Source organism: Zeus faber (genome assembly GCF_960531495.2).
Source record: "Zeus faber genome assembly, chromosome: 10".
NCBI classification, from domain to species: domain Eukaryota; kingdom Metazoa; phylum Chordata; class Actinopteri; order Zeiformes; family Zeidae; genus Zeus; species Zeus faber.
The window spans coordinates 14,624,436-14,648,303 of record NC_137199.1 but is presented as its reverse complement, the minus strand read 5'-3'; the positions used below and the strand labels follow the sequence as shown (position 1 = coordinate 14,648,303).

Genomic DNA, 23,868 nt, shown 5'->3' with positions numbered 1-23,868 from the left:
GAAGACGACTGAGTCATTACTTCCTTTACGCCGTCCAAGTTAGGGGTACAGGCTGGATTCTCACCTCCCCTGCTTCCTCCGCTTGCCGCCGAATGACCAAAGGCGCTATTACATGCAGGAATCCCAAACTCCTCCCTAGAATCCCACTTCTTGATCGCGCGTGTCCGGTTCCCGCAAAACCCTCCTCCGCCCTCCTCCGCCGGCTCTGTGTTTATGTCGTTGCCGGTCTCAGCAGCTCCTACCTCAGCTATCCCAAAGCCGTTGGTTGAAGAGTGATTTAACGTAAAGGTCCGTCGGTCGGAGTCCCCTTTCTCCCCATTGTGCCCCGAATCAATGCCAAAGGTGGTCGGGCCGGCCTGGAGAGGGCATCCCTGGCTCTCTGTGTCCGGCTGGAGCTTCAATCTCTGCAGCATAGACTGGAGAAGGGCCTGCCTGTCCGTGGCGGAGCCACGTGATCGAGACATCCAGGAATAGAACTTGAGATGAGTCCAACTATGGTGAATCAATTTATAAAAAAGCCACGCAACGGTACGTCGACTACAGGTGCTGCTGAGTGCAGTGTACTCCACAGGGTTCGATTTCTCAGTTCAGGTCGGCCCGCAATCAATTGTGGTTTGAAGCGCGGATCTGAAACTGTAACGAGTGGAATTACCGGTGCCGTGTGGGTCCTCTACACACATCTGCCGTATTATCTTACACCTCCATCTTAATAACAAGTCGTCGTGTTCCAGTCTTTACCAGTGATCGTGGTTTTAGGCGCCTGGGAAAAAATTCTCCAAATAGTTCCCTTGTTTTACCTTCCTCAGCTCAGAAATCCTTGAGTTCCCTTGTGCATGTTGTTTCTTCCCACGGATCCTTCCCCGCCCTGCTGTCTTCCCTGATCGCTCAAATCCTCCATGGTCTCTAAAGCAGCTCTAAACACTCCCGAATGGCTTTTCTGCCATTCCGGCCGTGCGTTCTCCCATCAATGGCGAACGTCTGTATGCTCTGCGTGCAAAGGTGGTGAAGACACTCCTCTCCAGCCACAGCCATTCATATCATCGGTACTGGAGGGAGAGACAGGGGGAGGGAGGACACAGCCGCGTTCCACTGTCCTGACAGATGGATGAACCTGGACCAACGAGAAAGACCAGTGAGGCTTGTATTGACAGTGTCTGCCGCCTTCTCTCTCTCGCTCTCGCTCTCTCTCTCTCTTTCTCTCTCTCTCTCTCTCTTTCTCTCTCTCCCTCTCTCTCTCTCTCCCTCTTTCAGGACCGCATTTCTAGGACCCTAGTATCATAGTTTAAAAGGTTTATTCAACCCAAAGATTACTTTATATCCAACTACCTATAGTTTATTCCACCCAAATACTACTTTCTGTCTAACAACTGAGTGTTAATGGTTTATTCCACCCAAATACTTCTTTATATCGAACTATGTTGTTTTAAAGGTTTATTCCACCCAAACTCTACTGTCTGTCTCACAACTTTGTTTTAAAAGTTTATTCCACCCAAATACTATGTTAGATCTAACTACATAAAGTTTTAAAGGTTTATTCTACCCAAGTGCTTATTTCTGTCTAAAAACTTAATTTTAAAGGTTTATTCCACCCAAATACTACTTTCTGTCTAACTACTTAGTTTTAAAAGTTTATTCCACCCAAATACTACTTTCTGTCTAACAACTTATTTTTCAAGGTTGATTCCACCTAAATACTACTTTCTGTCTAACTACTTAGTTTTAAAAGTTTATTCCACCCAAATACTACTTTCTGTCTAACTACTTTCTTTTAAAAGTTTATTCCACCCAAATACTACTTTCTGTCTAGCAACTTAGTTTTAATGGTTTATTTCACCCAAATACTACTCTATATCTAATTACTGAAAGTTTTAAAGGTTTATTCCACCCAAATACTACTTTCTGTCTCACAACCTTGTTTTAAAAGTTTATTCCACCAAAATACTACTTAATATCTAACTACTTCAAGTTTTAAAGGTTTATTCCACCCAGATATTACATTCTGTCTTACTACTTGTGTTTTTAAAGGTTTATTTCACCCAAATACTATTTCCTGTCTTATCACTTATGGTTTGTGAGGTTTACTCCACCCAAATACTACTTTCTGTCTTCCAACTTGGTTTTGGGTATAATGTTAGAGATGGTTAAGTTTAGGTTGAAGGTTAGAGATGGTTAAGTTTAGGTATAAGGTAAGAGATGGTTAAGTTAAGGTATAAGGTTAGAGATGGTTAAGTTTAGGTATAAGGTTAGAGATGGTTACGTTTAGGTATAAGGTTAGAGATGGTTAAGTTGAGGTTTAAGGTTAGAGATGGTTAAGTTGAGGTTTAAGGTTAGAGATGGTTAAGTTTAGGTATAAGGTTAGAGATGGTTAAGTTTAGGTTTAAGGTTAGAGATGGTTACGTTTAGGTATAAGGTTAGAGATGGTAAAGTTTAGGTGTAAGGTTAGAGATGATTAAGTTTAGGTTTAAGGTTAGAGATGGTTAAGTTTAGGTTTAAGGTTAGAGATGGTTAAGTTTAGGTATAAGGTTAGAGATGGTTAAGTTAAGGTATAAGGTTAGAGATGGTTAAGTTTAGGTAGAAGGTTAGAGATGGTTAAGTTGAGGTTTAAGGTTAGAGATGGTTAAGTTGAGGTTTAAGGTTAGAGATGGTTAAGTTTAGGTATAAGGTTAGAGATGGTTAAGTTTAGGTTTAAGGTTAGAGATGGTTACGTTTAGGTATAAGGTTAGAGATGGTAAAGTTTAGGTGTAAGGTTAGAGATGATTAAGTTTAGGTAGAAGGTTAGAGATGGTTAAGTTTAGGTTTAAGGTTAGAGATGGTTAAGTTTAGGTATAAGGTTAGAGATGGTTAAGTTAAGGTATAAGGTTAGAGATGGTTAAGTTTAGGTAGAAGGTTAGAGATGATTAAGTTGAGGTTTAAGGTTAGAGATGGTTAAGTTAAGGTATAAGGTTAGAGATGGTTAAGTTTAGGTTTAAGGTTAGAGATGGTTACGTTTAGGTATAAGGTTAGAGATGGTAAAGTTTAGGTATAAGGTTAGAGATGGTTAAGTTAAGGTATAAGGTTAGAGATGGTTAAGTTTAGGTAGAAGGTTAGAGATGATTAAGTTTAGGTTTAAGGTTAGAGATGGTTAAGTTTAGGTTGAAGGTTAGAGATGGTCAGGTTTAGGTATAAGGTTAGAGATGGTTAAGTTTAGGTATAAGGTTAGAGATGGTTAAGTTAAGGTATAAGGTTAGAGATGGTTACGTTTAGGTATAAGGTTAGAGATGGTTACGTTTAGGTATAAGGTTAGAGATGGTTATGTTTAGGTTTAAGGTTAGAGATGATTAAGTTAAGGTATAAGGTTAGAGATGGTTAAGTTTAGGTAGAAGGTTAGAGATGGTTAAGTTTAGGTGTAAGGTTAGAGATTATTAAGTTATGGTATAAGGTTAGAGATGGTTACGTTTAGGTATAAGGTTAGAGATGGTTACGTTTAGGTATAAGGTTAGAGATGGTTACGTTTAGATATAAGGTTAGAGATGGTTATGTTTAGGTATAAGGTTAGAGATGATTAAGTTAAGGTATAAGGTTAGAGATGGTTAAGTTTAGGTAGAAGGTTAGAGATGGTTAAGTTTAGGTGTAAGGTTAGAGATTATTAAGTTAAGGTATAAGGTTAGAGATGGTTAAGTTTAGGTATAAGTTTAAAGGTGGTTAAGTTTAGGTAGAAGGTTAGAGATGGTTAAGTTTAGGTAGAAGGTTAGAGATGGTTACGTTTAGGTTTAAGGTTAGAGATGATTAAGTTAAGGTATAAGGTTAGAGATGGTTAAGTTTAGGTATAAGGTTAGAGATGGTTAAGTTTAGGTTTAAGGTTAGAGATGGTTCAGTTTAGGTAGAAGGTTAGAGATGGTTACGTTTAGGTGTAAGGTTAGAGATTATTAAGTTAAGGTATAAGGTTAGAGATGGTTAAGTTTAGGTATAAGTTTAAAGGTGGTTAAGTTTAGGTATAAGGTTAGAGATGGTTAAGTTTAGGTAGAAGGTTAGAGATGGTTAAGTTTAGGTAGAAGGTTAGAGATTATTAAGTTAAGGTATAAGGTTAGAGATGGTTAAGTTTAGGTATAAGGTTAGAGATGGTTAAGTTTAGGTTTAAGGTTAGAGATGGTTAAGTTTAGGTATAATGTTAGAGATGGTTAAGTTTAGGTTTAAGGTTAGAGATGGTTAAGTTTAGGTTTAAGGTTAGAGATGGTTAAGTTTAGGTTTAAGGTTAGAGATGGTTAAGTTTAGGTATAATGTTAGAGATGGTTAAGTTTAGGTTTAAGGTTAGAGATGGTTAAGTTTAGGTTTAAGATTAGAGATGGTTTAGTTTAGGTTTAAGGTTAGAGATGGTTAAGTTTAGGTATAATGTTAGAGATGGTTAAGTTTAGGTTTAAGGTTAGAGATGGTTAAGTTTAGGTTTAAGATTAGAGATGGTTTAGTTTAGGTTTAAGATTAGAGATGGTGAAGTTTAGGTTTAAGATTAGAGATGATTAAGGTTAAGGTGTCTTACATCTGCTAGAAATGCAGTCCGAGGAAGCTGCAGCCTCCAGCAACCTGTTGATCGCGCTACTCCATTCAGTCGTTGCGTCAGTACGTCATTACGTCATCACATCGTAAACACCCCCCCCCCCCCCCCCCCCCCCTTTGCGCCCCTCTGATTGGCTGCCGGCCTGGACGCGCGCGTCCAAACATGGCGGCGTAAACAGTGCGTCTCCGCTGCGCAGCGACGTGCATTAAAGTGCATCTTCCCGTGCGAATAGTCAGCGCGACCGTGAAAGTGATAACGTTCTGTCATGTTCGCAATGGAGAGCGGTGACACCCCTGGTGGTCAAGCTGTGCGTCGGATAGCTTTAGCTCGTCCCTAGCCTTGGCGGGGGATGTGTGGCTTACTTGTTTCAGTTGAGTTAAGTCGCATTGGTTTTTAACGGTGAGCAAGGTCTCGCTTCCTGTCAGCCTCCCCTTCATTATTTCTGCCCAAAATGGATGGCGTCGTGACTGGAGCGAATGTGAAAGGTAAGAGCTGGCACTTTATTTATTCTGCGTTATAACTCTATCCACACTTTTTTACAAATAGTCTATATATATGTAGGCAAACTTGCACAATTTCCTATTTTTGTGTGTGAATGTGAATTGAGTGTGGAGTTTCACTTCAGGATTCAGGGTGATTATTTCTCACATACATATCCATACGATCATACATAAATGCAGTGAAATGTCACTGCATTTTCTTTCTTTCTTTTATTGTATACCGCCAAATTTTCCCTTTTGTCGTTATTTTTTAGGTTTGTTGCTCGTTGCCATTTTTGGTTCTGCTCTTAAGTGTGTGTGTGTGTGTGTGTGTGTGTGTGTGTGTGTGTGTGCGTGTGCGTGTGTGCACACACATGTGAACATCCTCGCCCAGTGCTGGCCAAAGCGATTCACTCACTGTCAAGGATCGGAGATGAGTTGTACCTTGAACCCCAGGAGGATGGGGTAAGCAGATCTTAAATGCTGTACAGTCACCCGTCTTTCATTGGGAAGCTTGCATTTGTGGATTGGTTACTCGTCATTTACATTCAACAGATCATTTGTACTGTTATTTCTGTTCTTTCTTGCAGCTGGCCCTGAGGTCTGTGAATTCTTCTCGGTCTGCTTACGCCTGCTTCCTCTTTTCACCTCTCTTCTTCAGCAGGTACAGTGTGTATTCCAGTTTGTGCTGCATGCCTTCACATCTCCGGGTGTGTCACTAGAGTCCACAAACCCGGATAAGGACTCTTACTTGAGTGGACAAATAAATTGCTGTTAAAATAATATTGATCTAACAACTTATCTCAGGGCCAGTGGCCTCAATGGCAGAGCCAGCAAATGTAGGGTTATATTATTTCCATACTTCACATTGCTCCTTTTTTCTTTTCACAAGTGACCCTTCTTCATTTCTGTACAGGTACAGCATTCTGCATGGACACACCTTCCGATGCAAAATGATCATTAAGGTATTGAGAGTTGAGGAGTTAATTGCACAGAGCAACATGTGTCTTTGTAGATCTTTCAGCTTAACACATAACGCTGTTCTTTGCTGGTGAAGAGTGTGCAGGCCGTCTTCAGGTCTCTGGCCTCCCTGGAGAAGACTGTGGAGAAGTGTCACATGCGGTTGGACAATGAGAAGAACCGACTCACCTTCACCCTCCACTGTAAACACGGTATGTGCTCCTCATCCACGTCTCTGCAATATCGTTGTGGCTTTAGGGGCCTTAAAAGTGTTTTTGTTTACTGTGTGTGTGTGTGTGTGTGTGTGTGTGTGTGTGTGTGTGTGTGTACATGTGGACATTATGTGCTGGTGTGCCTTCTTTTTTTTTTTTTTGTTTAGGGCTGCTGAAGACTCATAATCTGTCCTTCCAAGACAGTGAGAGTCTCCAAGCAGTATTTGACAAGGACAGCTCTGATAATGTACTCAAGGTCCAGCCCAGGTCTGTTCACTTTTGACTTTCGTTTCACCTCCATCCATCTATTTCTCATTCATCTTGACAAGACAGCCTGGTATCGGGTATCTGTCTCCTTCCTTTATTGTACCTTGGCTTCACATCTCCCTGGGTGCTCCCTCCCTTGTTCGTACTCATAATCCGTTCTTTTGCCCCCTCTTTCCTCTCCCCCCTGCTCAGGGTGCTGGTGGACACTGTGTTGAACTTTCCTCCCTCTCTGGAAGAGGTGACTGTGACTGTGAGCGATGAGCGGGTGTGGTTTAAGAACCACGTAGAAGAACACACAGGTGAACCGTGGTTCTATCTCCATGTGCATCTCCCGCAAACAAAGACTTGCAGGGTTTTAGTTTAGGTTTTAGTGTCCGCGGCTTAAAACATCACCACCAAAGCGCCGTGTTTGTTCAATTATTCAATTAATTTATACAGGTGTATTCAGTGAAGTTCCTCATCCAGCTGTAGCTGATTCTAGCTATAGGAACCTGAGGTGATACTTGTGAAAACTGTCATTGCTTCACGTTCGCCTTCTGTCATCTTACCCAAAATCTTGTTCTTTTGTTGTTCTTCCTTCCTCCATTTTTTTCTTTCTTCCTTTACTTCTTACCCTGCAGAGCTGTCCAAGGCCATGCTGACAGAGATGTGTTTGTCCTCTGATGAGTTTCTCCACTTTTCAGTTAAGACTCAAAGCAGCATCACCTTCTGTCTGAAGGAGCTACGGGTGAGTCAGGATGACAGCACATGTGTTCAGTCTGCCAATGATGTTGGAAAGCAGAGCAAAGAATACAAGTATACCTAAAGTCTTTGCTCTCAATTCTAAAAGTTTGGTTTTGTCACTTTGTTTGTTGTTTGTTAAATTCATCACAAATAGATAAAAAATGTAGATCTGCATAGAGGAAAAGAAAGATCATTTTTAAGGCAGCTCCCCCCTTAAAAATATTCAGGGGGTTTGTTTGTTTATTCGATACAGTGTCACACTGGTTTAAGGTCCTTGCTACTTTCTTGTTTTCTTTGTAGGGTTTGCTGGTGTTTGCAGAGTCGACTGCTCTCCCTATCTCCATGTACTTTGATGAACCAGGCAGGTGAGGCAACACACAAACTGCGGATGCACGTTTGCAAAAAGGAATGTTGGTGATAATCTTTTCAATGAATGAAAAGTGTAATCCTTAAAACACAACAAAAATACCCAGGCAAGAATAGCCAACCAGCTTAGACGAAGACATGAAACAAAACGTGAGCCTTTGTGTTGATTTTCAAAATAACATAATCCTGACTCATAACCTTTTATTTTGTTTGACAAAATAATGTGGCTAATTTAATGAATAAAAAGATAAATAAAATCCAGAGCGTTTATTCCACAAGACAACTACTGTCATTATTACCTCAAAACAAAACAATTGTGCCCTTGTCAATAAAAAAATGTATTTACAACTTTTATTAGTGTCACAGGGGGAGTTTCTTCCTGAAAAATCTGAAAAGCACAAATGTAGAATATATACATATATATATCTCAAGATTCAAGAGGTTTATTCGTCACATACATATTCATACTTTTACACATGTATGCAGTGAAATGTAATGCAACGCACCCGGTGATTACACACGATATGTCCTAGGAAAATTTCTTTCTACTAGACCAACTAACTGATTCCTAAAACGTAATACAGTAAGTTGAATACTTACAGAATAAAATAAGAATATATAGAAAAATATAAAATTAAATAAAATGGAATAGATAAAGGGAATAGGCTTATGTATGTGGAATAGACTTTTGTATATGAGATAGGCAATTATGTATATACAGATATGTGCATTATCTGAGGCATTCTTGGCAAGAAATGCAAGCATATTCAAGTCTTCCAAGTAACCTCTGTTGGAGGTTCCCAGTGTTCCCGGTCTCTTCTGGTCTCGTATGAAATGCGCTTTATAAATATAGTGTGACTTGACTTGACTTGGCCAGGCCATGGTGTACTTGGGCCCATCTTGCATTTAGCTGCATCTAGTGGTCCAATTAAGTAATTACACCTTAGTCTTCGGGGCACTAATAATCAATTTATTCTTTCAATGTGTTGTACTTGAACGACTGGATAATATTTTACCGATTAATTATCGAGTGATCAGGAATCATGAATGAATGCTTAACACGAACACACATTGACAGTGATGCTGTTTACATTGGTTTTGTTAGCGCTATAAATGCATCATTTGTTTCTCTCTGCCTGTCAGACCCGTGGTGCTCTCGGTAACAGACAGCGTGCTGGAAGGCAACTTTGTGCTGGCCACGCTTTCTGATGATTCCGACGGCCATCACCGAAGCACAAAACGGTAAAGTGCCGTCCTGTCGAGCCCTCGTTTTCTTACTCTGTGATCCTTTGATTGGCTCTGTTGCTTACACCCTCTGGTGACGAGATTTAAACTTCTGCCTTTATTGCCTCACCTCACAATGCAAAATGTATTGAAGTCTGCGCCACATCCTAATGCTCTCCTCTGCGCCGCAGAGCTTGTACACCTCCACTCCCCCCCGATGACTTCATGAATGATGACATGGACTCGTACCTTATTGCCATGGATACCACATTAGGGCCAGAGCCCTCGGCCTCGGAACCCACGGCGGCCACGTCGCCCTGTCCCACCACTTCAAACCAGCTGTCATCTGAAGCCAATCGCAGGTGCAGGCCACACAGCGAAGAGGAGGAGGAGGAGGAAGATGGCGGCGAAGAGACGAAGAACCCGGAAAGACCACCAAATAAAAAGGTTGGTGGGTGGTTTTGCAACCGACGTCGTCTTAGTTGTCCTGATTAAACACACAGTTCCTGTTTGTTTGTTTTTCTTTTGTATGGCATTTAAATAATGTATTTTCAATTGGTTATAACCCTCATGGTCTCTAATGTAGAAAAATCAAATCCTTAATGAAGAAACTTAAATCTGACAATAGGACAAACTTTGAATACCATTTACTACAAAAACACGTCGGCCCACATGGGAAAAGTAACGATCGTACAGGTTTGCAAGACCACCGCTCTTCAGCCTGCGTGGTCTTGAGTTGAGGTTTTTATAACAAAACATTTGTCGGACGGTGAAGTGAAGGATTATGGGAAGATTGTCTCCTCGGCTTCAGGTTAGCAGCTGATTAAACAAAGGTATTATAATGAAGGTCCCTATGCTAAATAACAATATATTGAAAGTGTCTCCCATGAGAAAGGTGGGGGAAACAGCAGGGGTCCGGTCAGCAAAGGTATTATAATGAATGTCTGAAGGAACGATGTATGATGAGGGGAAGTAGTTGGTTAAAAAAGTAGTGTCCTTAGGAATGAGGTGTGGTCAGTGGGGAGGAATTACAACAACAAAAGGTATTATAATGAGTGGTGTGATACTTATCAAACAGGCCAGGCTCCTGGAAAGGTTAGAATTATACTACAGTTGATAATATACAATTCTAAAGAATATTATTGTCTATTCGGAGATGACTTTGCCTTCTGTCGCCATGGTAGCCCCAAATGAGTAACCTTGCTCCGAAAGACAGTTAGAGCCTATGAAGTGGGCTTTAGACTTTCCCAAAACCTGCCGCGCTTGGTCATCACAGAACACCCCCCTCTCCCCTTCATTTTAATGTAACTTAAGATAAGATCAACTCTCATATCTGCTGTTCTGTCTTTGCTCCTACAGTTCCGCTCCGTGTTCTTCGGATCAGTGTTCCCTGCGTCTCCTCAGGCAGCCAATCGGACCAGGACGAGTCAGGAAGTTCTAGCCAGCGACAGTGAAGACGACGCGGCGTCTCCTTAAGGTGGACTGGATTGGAGAGGCTGTGTGACTTTTCGGAGTTCTTTGCAAGCACAGATACGGACAGTTGCGCACTTGCTCTGAATTGATTTTCAGATTTAAAACATATGAATAATTTCTTTACTACTACGACTTTATTTTATTTTCTCGACAATTGATCAGTTAGAACAGAATCGGCACGTTTACAGACTGAGACGACGACGACGACAACGTCAGGCTTGGAAATTCTACGATTATGAAGTGAATTTGCGCTCGGATGTGTTGATCAATGTGAGGCGCGCCAAAAAAATAAAATAATAACACGTGTTCAACATTTCAAATATCATGGTTTTATGTACACGACAACAAAGCATCAAAAACCGCATCGAACCAAGAGCTAGTCGGTTAGAAGTAAGAGTCTGTATGCGGAGCGGAGCTTCTTCTGGAGGCCGGCTCATCGCTCTGCGTCGCGAAGCTTTTCCCTCTCGTCTGCGGATTCCTCCTCTCGCCCTCCAGCCCCTTCTCCCTTTTCTTTCTGGTCTTTTCCTCCTCTTTCTCCCTCCTCTCCCTCGCCCTCCTCCTCCTCCTGCGCTCCTTGGAGCTCAGTCTCTCCTCCTCCTCGCCCTGGACTGCGCACTCCACCCGCACTCCGTCGCTGAAGTCCTGAATAAGTATTTTGGGGATTTGGATTTTGGGCCCCCGCTGCCCTCCTCTCAGCCGGCGAAATAGACCCAGGCCTTTGGGCGTGTTGGCTGGCTTCTCTTCCCGTCTCACCCCTTCCCGCCCCTCGCTCCTTCCAGTCTGCTCTTTTGGCCCTGACGGGACAGGAGCTGGTGACGCTCCGGCACTGACGGTGTCAGGCTGTTTTGGTTCACGGCGAATGGGGGCGGGGCTAGACTGGCTCGCGCGCTCAGGCTCCTCTGCGCGTTGGTCGGCGACGGGTTGGTCGGCGACGGGTCGGCCGTCTAGCTGCGAGGAAGAGAAGAGATCTTCCGAGAGTTTCCGAAGTAACCTGGAGCGCTGGGAGCTGGACGCCTTGATCACACGGAACTCCCCGGAGCACGTGTGCGCGCGTCGCCCGGCCACGAGCATCAATTCGGGGTCGCTCGGCAACACGTCATGTTCTCCGAAAGGAGGGGGCTCCTGGAGCTCCCCCGCACAGCTTCCACTGTCCACCGCGTGGCTCTCTTGTGTGCGTGGAGGCTCCGGGAGGTAAGCCTGAAGAACCGCCTCTGTTTTCTCAACGTTTTCTCTCGCACTTCCGGTCCTTTCCTCCACATCGCCGGTGGAAACCTGCTCCACTGTGAGCGGCTCTTTGCTTGTTTCGTCGCCGGGCTCTGCCGTGGAGTTGAGCAACGCGCGCTTTGACGGCGTCATCGACCCGGCGGCCCGCGAGGGCGGCTCGGTTTCCGTGGGTGCCGCCCCCGCGCTCGGCGCGCTCGTGGCTCCGTCTTCCTCGGCCTCTGCGTCCGCATCTGAAACCGTTTCCTCGTGCGCCTGCGCCGGCTCACGCAACGGAAACTCTGACTCGTTCTCCGAAGACACGAAAAACACCTCGGCTGCTTGTTCGGTCGAGGCCGGTGTGTCTGTCTCTGTGCACATCGCCGTCTCCGCCGCTGGTATTTCAAAGTCACTCTCGTCTTTCTCGGCGGCGGCTGCGGTTTGCCCCCGTGCGTCCTCCTCTGGCGCCGTCTCTTCCAGTGAAGTGTTGTTTGTGTGCAAATCGTTGCATTCTTCCTCTGTTGGAGTAGCCGCTTGAGTTTGTTCCTGCATTTCTGTGTTTTCCTCCCGGCTCTCCCGTGTCTCCGTCTCCCTGTTGTTTTCAGTCGGGGTGGGAGACTCTTCTTTCAGTTCCGTTGGAGTTAATCCGTCCTGTGTATTTGCTTCCTGCGTGTCTTCCTCCGTCTGGGCGTCGGAGGGTCGATTGAACTCGACGGCGTTTTGCGCCGCGGACTCGCACTGCATTGTCACGACCGTGTGTGCGTGCGTCTCTGTTTGTTGCGCATTTTCCGTTATCGCCTCTGGCTCTGGTTCTCGGTCAGTCTGTCCATCAGATATGCCCGCTACTGCTTGTGTGGCTGTGTCTGTATGCGTGCCGCTTTCAGTGTCCGTATTTATCTGGCTCGGTTTTTCTTCAGCGGAAACTGCATTTTCCTCTCCTCCCGCCTGCTTTTCCACCTTCCCCCGTGTTTCTAAAGTGTCTCTGTTCTCCACTTCCTCTTCTTGGTTCCTCTCGGCACTCGGGTCTTCCAGCTGACGCAATTGGCTGTTGCACCTCGGCTCTGTGTCCTCTGCATTAGCGCAGGGTTGGAGCTCGGAGGTGGGTTCAACGCGGTGGATGATGTGCTCAGGGCGACTGTCTTTGACTGGACCCTCCACCGATGTTTTCTCTGTCGTCCTGTCTTCCTCATCACAACGTCCAGTCTCCTGTTGGGCCACGTCCACCGAGAACTTTTCAGGTTTTCCAGGTTTGACTTGTACGGTCTCCTCCTGAGAGCTGAGCGCTCTGCTCTCCTTTGGAGCGGATGTCGGTAAACTCGGGTCTCCCTTCGGCTCCGCTTCACTCGGTCGTATTAGATTAGCATCGGTGTCATTTTGTCGTCCCTTCGGAGCCTTGTGCTGTTCTTCTTGGATGCTCTGCACCCGCAGTGGTCTTCTGGCCGTCCAGGTCTCCCTCCCCAGCCCCCTCACTCCCATGGAGAGGTTCCTCACAACCTCCCCTCCCCCTTGCCAGTCGCTCGCCTCGGCCTTTCCCCCCTTTCTCCACCGCTTGCGGAGGAGGGACGGGGAGAGGGAGACGGTGGAGGCCGAGCGAGTGAGGGGAACGGAGAGGTTTCCCATCTCTCTTTCCTTCTCGCCCCGCTCCTTCTCCCGCTCCCTCACCCCCACGCACGCCGCCCCGTAGCCGTGGCAGCGGACTCTGGGGTCAAAGGTGGACGAGGGCCGTTCTTTCCTCCACTTCTCCAGCTCCTTTTCTGTCCGTTTATTCAGATCTCTCTCAGACAGCGACACGGAGCAGACCTGAGACAAGCAGAGGGAAAGGAAGGGGAATATAACATAATGTAATATATCATTTTCAGATGTCCTATTCTGCATTATTGCACTTCAGTTCCTTACTTCTGCACCACCTGCTCGGCAACACGCACAGTCGGCGACTGTGTTGCCCAACACCTTAGTCATTGTCTGTTACATGACTAAGGTTGCAGAGAAAACAATGAGCACTATCTGCAGGGAAAATCTATCCCTGTTACTTTTAACAATGCCCTAGTGAAATCGTTCCTCTTTTCTGTCGTTTATTTTAATTGTAAACTTTTTTTTTTTTTTTACCTCCGCTATGAAGTTGTCCTCGTTTTCCTGTTTCATCTGCTCCCTGATGCCCCTCAATCTCTCCAGGGTCTCCATTTGGCCCTGGCACTCCCGCCTCTGCTCAGCTCGGCCCAACACTCTCCGCACTAGCACCGCCGCCACCTGGAACAGCACCCGCACTCCTGCGCTTGGGGCGGGGAGGGGTTTGTGGATGGTTGAAGGATTTGAAAAAGAGGACATTGAGGAGAAGAGCTTTGTATGCAACATTGTGGGAAGCCAGTTCTCTGCCGAATAATAGCCTTGGAGGAAACATGTAGTGAAACCATTTGCGTTGTTTTCTTTTGACTCATTCGGGCCATTTTCATTTTTAATCATTGATGTACCGTAGCCAAAGAAGAGGTCCCAGACCCGAAGCAGGGTGTTGAAGGGCAGGTGGCGCGTGAACAGACACATCAGCCAATCGGTAGCAAACATGAGGGGCTCCACGTCGTGCCGCTGCAGGTGTCTGTGGGCCGCCGGGCAAGCCCTCTTCAGGACCCAGGTCAGAATGGGTGCGTCAAACAGGACCCCCTCCTAGTGGATCCAGCAGACGATCAGAGCCTTCAAACAACAAGCAGAGCTCCAGATGTTGTGCAGATTGGGTCGAAGAGTTTTGATGCTCACCAGCAGCTGGCTATAGTATCCAGGCAGGTACTGTTCACTGATCTGCACCAGGCACCAGAAGGCTTCCTGACGGGGCGAGAGAGATGTTGGCGTGTCCTTGCTCATAGTGACATTTATCAAGCATGGAACGTTGTTGTCCGCTCACATGAGCGACGTAATGGCCCTGGGCATTTACCAGAATAAATAGCGTCTGTATATGACATATCTTTAGCAAGATTAATATAAATCAGCATGTTTTGAAGTAGGACATGTTATCTCGCTGCAGGTAGTACAGGTGCCATACGGAGAAATTGAGACAGTTAATCTGGGTTTAGATAAACTTTGATTATGATGGATTTCCTACTGTGGCGACGGTCAACGATAATTAAATTCCTCCGGCGTATAATATTCTTAGGGCAGCTGCAGCATTGTCAACAGATGGTCTGTGGATTAGTACCTCTGCCGGCATGTTTATCAGGAGCACAGCAGCCACTGGCCCTTGGGCCTGGCAGTAGCCCTCATCGGGCTGGTACTGGGTGTAGGCCTTCAGGACCCGGAGCAACTCGCGCTGCCTGCAAACGCAAGAATCACATATAACTACACTATTTCTTCACTCCAACTTCATCTTGATAGATGATGGTTGTTTTTTGACTGATGCTGAGGCTTTCGACCAAATAATTGCTCATTGTTATTATTATATGTGTAACTACTGTAGTTCACTTCTTCTGGTGTTCTTTACAACCCGGTCTTCAGTGCTGAATACCATTTCAATTTTCTTTAACAGAAAGGCCTTAAACCAATGAAAAATAATCAACAATATTATATGTTTATTCACCCGTGTCCATCCCTGGAGAGAAACATCTCATGGAAGGGGAACTGTCTGTCCAGGTCCCTCTTTATCACGTCCAACCAGATCTGCAGAGCGGGCTGCGAGTCCAGAGACTGAAACACAGGAAGGAAGGGGACTGTAGCTCTCTCACCGGGGGGAAGCCTGTCATGGATGCCCCTTCATTGCCAAACCTTGGCCATAATTCTGCGTACACCAACCCTTCCGTTTATCGTATTTATTGCCATCAAAATCCATAGCAGCAAAACTAAAACAGTGCCATTATACCCCGCTGAATAATATTAGATGTCAGCTGATGGACAGGATTGCATTTATGATCATTATGGTTTTACTGCGGAACTCAAATGGGGTTCGCCTGCGTCCTTTCTCCCGGTTACCTGGTAGACGTCCTTGTTCTGCTTCATCCGGTCGGCGGCTCCGCACAGCAGAGGCCAGCACTTGGCTTTGAGCGATGCGGGGATGCCCTTCTGACACTGCTCCTTAACCTGAGGGAGGTAAGGGGTAAAAGGTGAAACGGAAGAACACTGAGTCAGCGCGAAGGAGGTGCGTGACAATGATGAACAGCCGAAAAATAGAATTAGTTCCAGGGGTGGGGGGAGGTAATTGTGTATTTATTTTATTTCAACTTCCCCCTTTTTTTTTTTAAACACTAACATTGTGATAATTTTGTAAACTAATGTTTAGGTTTCAGCTTTCTGATAATAACAGGAAATATCAAGGGCAACCAAACCGCACATAAACACTTTTCAGCTTGATCTATCGAGGTTAATGGATAACTGTCTTCAGACCTTGCTATGAGGTCATGAGGATGAATAAGATAATATAAGATAAGATGAAGTTACTTTATTAATCCCCAAAGGGAAATTGCAGTGTTGCAGCAGCAATGACGTACATGACAAAACACACATAATTTACAAAAACACTTTGTTTTTGAATCAATTAGTGTGTGTGTGTGTGTGTGTGTGTGTGTGTGTGTGTGTGTGTGTGTGTGTGTGTGTGTGTGTGTGTGTGTGTGTGTGTGTGTGTGTGTGAATAAAAAGTTATAATAAAATAAATAAAACTTAGTGAAAGGTAAAGCTTAAAAGTGGAAGTTAAATGTAAAGTAAAAATGTGCCTTGTGCATTGCCATTCAGAGGTAGAGTTTCCTCTCCTGGCACAGAGGGGAGTCATTGTAGGTGGCTACTGCGGTGGGCAGGAACGACCTCCTGTATCGGTCCCCATTGCAGCGGAGCTGAAGCAGCCTCCAGCTGAACACACTCTGTTGTCTGAGCCCTAGGTTGTGTAGGGGGTGTGCAGTGTTGTCCATGAGGCTGAGCAGCTTGTGCAACATCCTTCTCTCCGCAACTAGCTCTCAGGGGCTCCAGAGCAACCCCCAGCACGGAGCAAGATCAATTTGATCGCTCGTACATTTTATATGAAGTATTCCAATGCTTTTACCGGAGCGGAATGTTGAATGCAGGAGAGGAGTTTGCCTTCGCCGGCTTTGGACAGAGTACCATTTTCTGGGGTTGTTCAACCTTTGAGTTAAATATGGGATGTGAGCACTTTCTGCCACCGCTGCCCACGTTCTCCATAACAACACTCAACATCGTGAAAAGAGGATTCACAGATTGGAGAAAAGGGTCCAGGTCATGCAACGTACTTTGCTGTTCTTCTTCTCTAACACGTGATCCCACTGGTTGATGATGCTGATCCACTTGGCCTCCCTCTGTCGGACCAGCTCAGGGGATGGGCCCATGCTGCTCACACACAAAACAGAAGGCAGTTCAACGACAGCACCATGTGGCGATGCAGACTTTTAGTGTGTCGCTTTAATCCCCCTCCAACCACAGCTTGCGTGGCTAACCGTTATACATCATCCTGCTCCACACGAGCGGTTTGAGTTCAGCACATTACACCCGCCGATATTGTATAAAACACAATTAAATGTGCTGAGTTAACTGCACGCCTCCGCCTTAGTATGTTTATATGACGAGCTGCGAAGAAAAAAAACAAAAAAAAACACAGAGCAACACAGGAAACAGGAAAACCACGCGAGGGCGGTTTGCAAGTCGTCAAGGCAACGGGCCGGGCGAGCATCAGTAAGATCCGCATGGCGACAGGTGACTCGTGTTAATGGTTCTCGGGTGATGTTGTCGTGCCTGAGCTCTCTGACTTCCCTTTGCTTTTCACGATACAGTTTTGTTTCAGTAAAGTGTGTATTTCTAGGGTAGGACATTGCGATCTCTAGCAGTGGCTATTCTGCCAACACACAGAATTTGAAGAGGTTAAAAGATTTCACGGTTAAAAGATGACCATTTCTAAACACCTTGCTGTTTGTGTACCTAGTGGACTACTTGGTACTTCATTACGTTAGATAGTTAGTTAGTTAGTTAGTTAGATAAATGTTTTTTATTCATCCCCGGAGGGAAATTGCAATGTCCCAGCAGCTGACATCAAAACATAGAAATAGAAAATGTATAAGTGGCAATATCTGGGGGAGGAGTGAAATATACAATAAACCTTGCAGTTCACTGTACACAATAACGTCTGGAAGGATAATGCATCCCATAGCAAGTGTCAATCACATTCTGAAAATAATATGAAGATGGATAGATGGATAGATCTATAGTTGTGATTATAGTTGTGATTATAAGAACAAAGAGACGTGAAGCGGATGCTGTTGTGTACTCCCGGTAGCAGCGGTGAACCTCCGGGCTACTCACCCAGCACTGGAGCCATTGGCCAGAATAAATCCAAACCGATCGGTCTGAGTCGCCGCCTCTGAGCCGGCGTCAACATCGGAGGGGTCTTCTCCACTGAATGATGACCGTAACATCTTACTGGAGACCAGAATGACATAAGGGGGGGAAAAGCCGACTCATTGACCGAAACACCCTTATTAATATTAATAAATTATAATGATAATCAATAATAAGGGCTTTGATTAATATAGCGGCTTTCAAGGGACCCAAGGTCACTTTACACACACATAGTGAGGCAATCAGAGTCTTGTGACCCATATTTGAGACTAGTTCTATGAGACTAGTCTCATGGGTCTAACTAACTGGACTAACTGGTGCTGGTAATATTTACAGTGTCTCCATACAGAACAATAAGTGTTTTCCTTGGTTATAGCACAGGAGGATGGATTTCCAAAAACACCCTCCCGGCAAAACTCAATGACGGTGCTGCTCGTAATAGATTGAGTTTTTTGATCCTGAGTGACAAGACAAGTAACCGCTTTCTTTCTCACGTCTACAAGTCACACATTTAGTGCTCTCCCAAATATGTACAAGCGTCAGTTCTAAATACCTGTTATGTGCCCTCCACGTCGACCTGACACGCTTTGCTGAAGCACTGAAGTGGAGCTCTCAGAAGTAATAGAAGAGGAAACACCCTCCACACCCTCTCTCTCTCTCTCTCCCTCCCTCTCACTGCCTCTCTCTACCTTCTCCCTCCCTCTCTTTCGCTCTCTCTCTCTCCCTCTTTCTCTCCCCCTCCCTTTCTCTCTCCCCCTCCATTTCTCTCCCTCTCTCTCTCTCTCTCCTTTTCTCTCTCCCCTCCCTTTCTCTCTCTCTCTCTCTCTCCCCCCTCCGCCCTCTCTCTGACATAGTGTCTTCAAACTTCTGCTCAGTGAATAAAACATGAAAATGCCAGGATTAGTCATGTTTCTCTTGGAACACTATTTTGTTCATGTGATCCCATGTGGGGATGATGCTATTTCTTGTTGGTCGTTGCGACACGTTCTATTGAGTGTCCTTAATACGACACACGGCAGATAGTTGTAAAATAGCTTGAATGAAAACAGTGATCTTTTTTTTTTACATTTGAGAAAAAAAATAAAAAATAAAAATATATATATATGCTATAAGAAAAACAATCAATAAAATCCAATGTTTATAACCCGGCCCGTGTTCCAATTAAAGACGTATATTTTCTCTCATAAAAACAGCCACTTTGTGATCAACACAGCCGGCGCATCGTGCTGCCGTTCCTGCGCGGACCACCGGTGGAGGAGGAGGAGGAGGGGGTGGAGGTGGAGGAGGAGGAGGAGGAGGAGGGGGTGGAGGAGGAGAGAAATATGCCACAACAAACATGGCGCCCGCCGTTGCCCGGCCCTTCATCCGGGTCCTCGCGTCCTCCTTCCGCGCCCGTCCGCGGCCGCTCCGCTGCCCCCTGTCAGTCCCGCGGCGATCGACAGGCGGCCACACGCTCCCTCCGAGGTAAGGCGGAGGATGGCGCATCGTCGGTGTTTGACAGCCGGCGCCCGTGAATCTCTCGAGGGCGTTGCGGCGAGCGCGGCCCCCCACGCGTGTTGTCACCGGGGAGCGACGTGTAAAGCCTCCTGGAAATTGCCTCTTTTTTGGGGGGGGGGGGGTTTGTTCAGGGACACGCCGCGACGCGACCCGGCGTTGACCACATACGCATTTACAGTATAAAGTGGATTCATTCACACCGGGGTACGCGCACCCTCGCGTGTGATGAAATTGGAACGATTTAGTGACGAAATAAGTATAACTAGGTGCGATTGCTTCGGCGTTGGTGCTGTTTTAAGTGACGCACGTCCTGGGATTTGGGGAAGGAGATTACGTGGAGCTTGTACTGTGACAGCGCGGTGTCGTTGTTCCAACTTTATGGCGTTTCAACTGAGCGTGAGCTGGCACCCCGGGGTGGGTACTGCAGTGAGAGTACCGTTACTTCAACGTTGCTTTACCCCACGTAAATAGGGTTGTTCAAAATGGGGAAAGGCGGCAAGTTGTTGGGTCAAGTTAGCGATATTACTCGAGTAATAGTACTTGACTTTTTCCACTTAATTCACATTAATGATCACAGTGGCAAGACGTTCAATATATGCGGCTTCGTTCAATTCAATATAATACGATAATAATAATAATGATAGCAATATTTATTATTTTTATTTTATTATTAATAGTTCAAGGCGTGTATTGCAAGACCAATAATTCAAGACAAACGATGATTGAAAATTTGTCACGGGGGAAAACCGGAATTCACTTTATTTCTTTATTTTTATTAAATGTATTTTACTTGTTTTTTTTCTTTATTGTCTAATTTCTTTATTGTCTAACTAAATATTATCTAATCTTTTTTTTTTGTTTATTGATTTAAACGTTGCATGTTGTGTATAATTATTATTATTATTAATAATATATTTATATTATTAATTAAAATGAAATTACACAGTATATTTTTTTGGTGGACCTCATTTCACTGACTATAACAGTGTGTGTGTGTGTGTGTGTGTGTATGTGTGTGTGTGGGAATGAAATCACATACGCATCAGAGACTTGCACGGTGTAACTGAGGACAAAAACACATAACTTGCTCTACAAATATAGGCCTCGAAAAAACCTCTCTATATACGTAGTCGTGTTTCTAAAATGGACCCAGAAACACGCAAAGTCTTCATGAGCCGACCGGTTACACAACACGTTACTACCCACCTCGGTGGGCAACTACTTTGAATTTGCCCCGATCCCATTTTCCTTCTTCTCTAGTTTGTCGCTGAGATGTCTTCCTCCCAGCGTCTGCGCCTTCTTCACTGCTTCCCTAGATCAGGTAATAAAGCATTTGTTGATTCGAATGATACAAACAGAGGTCACAGCGTGGCGTTGTTTCCTGTGTGATTCAACCGAAGCGTTACACTTGCATGAACCTTCAGGCGCCTACGGAGTCCACCCTGGTTCCGTGCGGCCTTTAAGTCTCAGTGCTCCGAAAGCGGGTTACAGTGAGTCATGTTCAAAACAAAACATGTATTGAGGTTTTTCCACTCAAAAGGTCGGGACCCACTGTGTTTTATTGACGCCGCTCTCTCTCTTGCTGCCCTCATTGTAGAATATGTAAATGCTCAGGAGCTGCCCACAGATATGAGATCCATAACTGACAGGGCTGCCACCACTCTTCTTTGGACGGAGCTCTTCAGAGGTAACATGTCCCTTCAAGTGAACCGGCCCACCGCTGGTGCACCCTGCTGTTCGTACGGCCTTCATACCGGAATAAAACTCCCCTCAGAATCGTGTCTCCTCGCGACGCCGAGCATCATTTTGGTTCGCGACCGTTACCCGATGATGGAGTCCCGGCTGTCCTGTAATTCATTCTCACGGTGTTATGTGCTCTTGTGTGCACTTGGCAAGGCTGTTAAATACCTCTTATTACTTTGCACGGGCTGCGTGAAAACCATTGATCACAAAACTAATCTGGGTTAAACCGTTACTCGATCCTGGTGGAGTTCACCGGTTTGTCCCTTTTACCACCATCCACCTAACACCGTGGTCAAAAGGTGTGAACGGCCTATACCTGCACACATCAAAATATACATAACGGCCCGGAGTGGTTGGGTGATCACCTTTTTTGTGTAACGTATTTACATTCTCACATCTAAACACTCGCCTGGCTCTAGGGTTGGGAATGACCTTGAGCTACCTGTTCCGTGAGCCCGCCACCATCAACTACCCCTTTGAGAAGGGTCCCCTCTCCCCCCGCTTTCGCGGAGAACACGCCCTCCGCCGCTACCCCAACGGAGAGGAGCGCTGCATTGCCTGCAAGCTCTGCGAGGCCATCTGCCCCGCCCAGGTGGACATAGGCGATTAAATAGGTCTATCTAAATTCTGAATGTGCCGTGCACTTTGAAATCCAAATCAAATGACACCCGAAATACTGTGTGGGACCCAGGCCATCACCATCGAAGCAGAGACCCGTGCCGACGGCAGCAGGAGGACCACGCGCTACGACATCGACATGACCAAGTGCATCTACTGTGGCTTCTGCCAGGAGGCGTGTCCCGTCGATGCCATTGTCGAGGTACAGTGTGTACACGGAGACTCTGTAACCAAGTGGGTGTTGTGATAATGTTTGAAAAGTTCAAAGCGGGGAAGGCCAGCTCTGTTTCCCCTGACCCTGATTTATACACTTAGCGATATTTTATGAATGCGGCCCACATTTATGACATGGGTATGGTTTAAGTAAGTGGGTGGGTAAGGCTTGTTTCTTTCTGAAATTATCTTGAATATTTGAAGACATATTTCCCAGCCCAAGATGTACTACATATTTTGTGTTTTCGGAATATATTTTTTGAGTTGAGACGATGTGTGTGTGTGTGTGTGACGATTTTATTGCTTGTATCGTATTATTTTGTCTGCTAAAGCATACCAAAAACACTTAAGAACGGTATAGTCTTAAGTATGGAGAGGAGAAGCACGTTATTGTGCAGCAACTAGAATAAACATCATTAAATCCTTGTAACTCTAGTGTCCATGCTGTTGAAGGGTTGGGGCGGCGGTCTATGGGCCTGTGTGTGCGACGATTTCTTAAATCATACTCACATTTGGTGGAAAAAGTCTCCCAGAGAAAAATCAGGGGATGCCTTATCTTGTCACATGGGTTTAATGTTAATGTATAGGGAGGCATACGTTCATCTCAGCTTCAGTTATGGATGTCAAATTAACTGATAATAGAGTTGTGTCACAATGTCACAATAAAGGGTGTGGTTTTCTTGAATGTTCATCGGTATGTTTCCTCTTCCCATTCCTTCTTCTTCCGCGCGACCACCGTCCTCCTTTCCCCAGGGTCCGAACTTCGAGTTCTCCACGGAGACCCATGAAGAGCTGCTCTACAACAAAGAGAAGCTGCTCAACAATGGAGACCGGTGGGAGGCGGAGATCGCAGCTAATATACAGGCTGATTACTTGTACAGATAGGCTGCCTGTTGAATCTGGTAACAGCCGGTAGAAACAGCATGACCCACACCGCTGTCAGCCATAGTTATCCTATGCATTCAAGAGATTAACCAAGCTTTACTGCTGTTTTATTATATTTTCAGGAATACATGATAAACGCACAAATGTATAAACGCACAAATGTTTTTGATTGTATTGTGTAAGCAATCCAAAAACGTAATGCACTTTGTTAATGTTGGATGAAGCCACACTAAATACAGTATAAAGGCATATGTACTGCGTATCAGTTTTTTAAGTTCCCTCAGTAGTGGGGGCTTTTGGACGGAGCACATCAAGTTGATTTATTAAATATCTTCATGTAATGCGCGTGTCCTCAGTTTAGTCCGTGTGAACGGGCCAAATCCGGGACAAGCGGTGTCCCAGCCACCCTCAGGGTTTGAAATTCTTTGAATAGCTATCGTAATTTATTGTCCAGTGTTGTGGAGGTCAGAAAAAAAATGTTAGGAGTGTTTCTCGGACATGCTTTTGGAGAAATTAAAAGGGCATCATTCAGTGATTTGAATGCAATGATGCCTACATGCACTATTTGTGTGTGAAGGGTCTGTTCAAATGCAAAGCTTAGAGTTGCACGTTTTTTCAGATACAGTACAAGTACTGAGTAGTCATACTACTCACATTTTGAATTTTTAATGGGCCTGATATTGAGACCACTGTTTTTTAAGACCCTGCATGTTAATTACCATCTGTAACTGATTTATTCACTGCTCTTAAAAAAACCCCATATATACCATTAACAGTGAGTGTTAATAATAAAACATGAATGATGACTCAATATAGCTTTCTCACATCTTGTTGGCATCTAGGAATTTTAGAAGTACATGAGCACAGCATCTATGCATCACTGGTTGATCTTATATTATGTGTTTATGTCTGTGCTGTGGACCCGAGGATGTGTGTTTCATTCATTCATCATTCTAAAATCACTGAGGGCATGCCCTCATTTACAATGATGACGAGAGTACATTAGAATAAATAGTACATCAGAATAAATGGATAAAAACACACACACAAAAAAACAGCCAATGAGAAAACAAACAACAACAGAACACAGTCAAACACAGTTAAAAACAGTTGAATTAATGGGCGGAGCAATTTGCAATCATGGAAATAAATTGACCTAAAA

The 23,868-nt window shown here is 44.9% G+C and overlaps 2 protein-coding genes across 3 annotated transcripts; both read left to right on the top strand.

The window, feature by feature from the left end:
• The first annotated feature begins 4,790 nt into the window (after positions 1-4,790).
• Positions 4,791-10,650, top strand: rad9a (RAD9 checkpoint clamp component A). 2 transcript variants are annotated; one of them, XM_080007607.1, is made up of 12 exons: positions 4,791-5,016; positions 5,405-5,475; positions 5,601-5,674; positions 5,927-5,975; positions 6,068-6,182; positions 6,350-6,449; positions 6,642-6,748; positions 7,070-7,176; positions 7,473-7,537; positions 8,682-8,780; positions 8,954-9,209; positions 10,122-10,650. In XM_080007607.1, the coding sequence occupies exons 1-12, from the start codon at positions 4,983-4,985 to the stop codon at positions 10,236-10,238; spliced, it is 1,194 nt and encodes a 397-aa protein (XP_079863733.1). In that variant the 5' UTR covers positions 4,791-4,982; the 3' UTR covers positions 10,239-10,650. The 2 variants fall into 2 exon arrangements, with proteins under 2 accessions (XP_079863733.1, XP_079863734.1); XM_080007608.1 differs by lacking the exon at positions 5,601-5,674 and having other exon boundaries at positions 4,994-5,016.
• Positions 10,651-19,188: 8,538 nt separating this feature from the next.
• ndufs8b (NADH:ubiquinone oxidoreductase core subunit S8b) lies at positions 19,189-23,487 on the top strand. Its single transcript, XM_080007875.1, has 7 exons — positions 19,189-19,214; positions 20,508-20,568; positions 20,672-20,737; positions 20,845-20,934; positions 21,410-21,582; positions 21,682-21,810; positions 22,575-23,487. The coding sequence occupies exons 2-7, from the start codon at positions 20,520-20,522 to the stop codon at positions 22,704-22,706; spliced, it is 639 nt and encodes a 212-aa protein (XP_079864001.1). The 5' UTR covers positions 19,189-19,214; positions 20,508-20,519; the 3' UTR covers positions 22,707-23,487.
• The last annotated feature ends 381 nt before the right edge of the window (positions 23,488-23,868 follow it).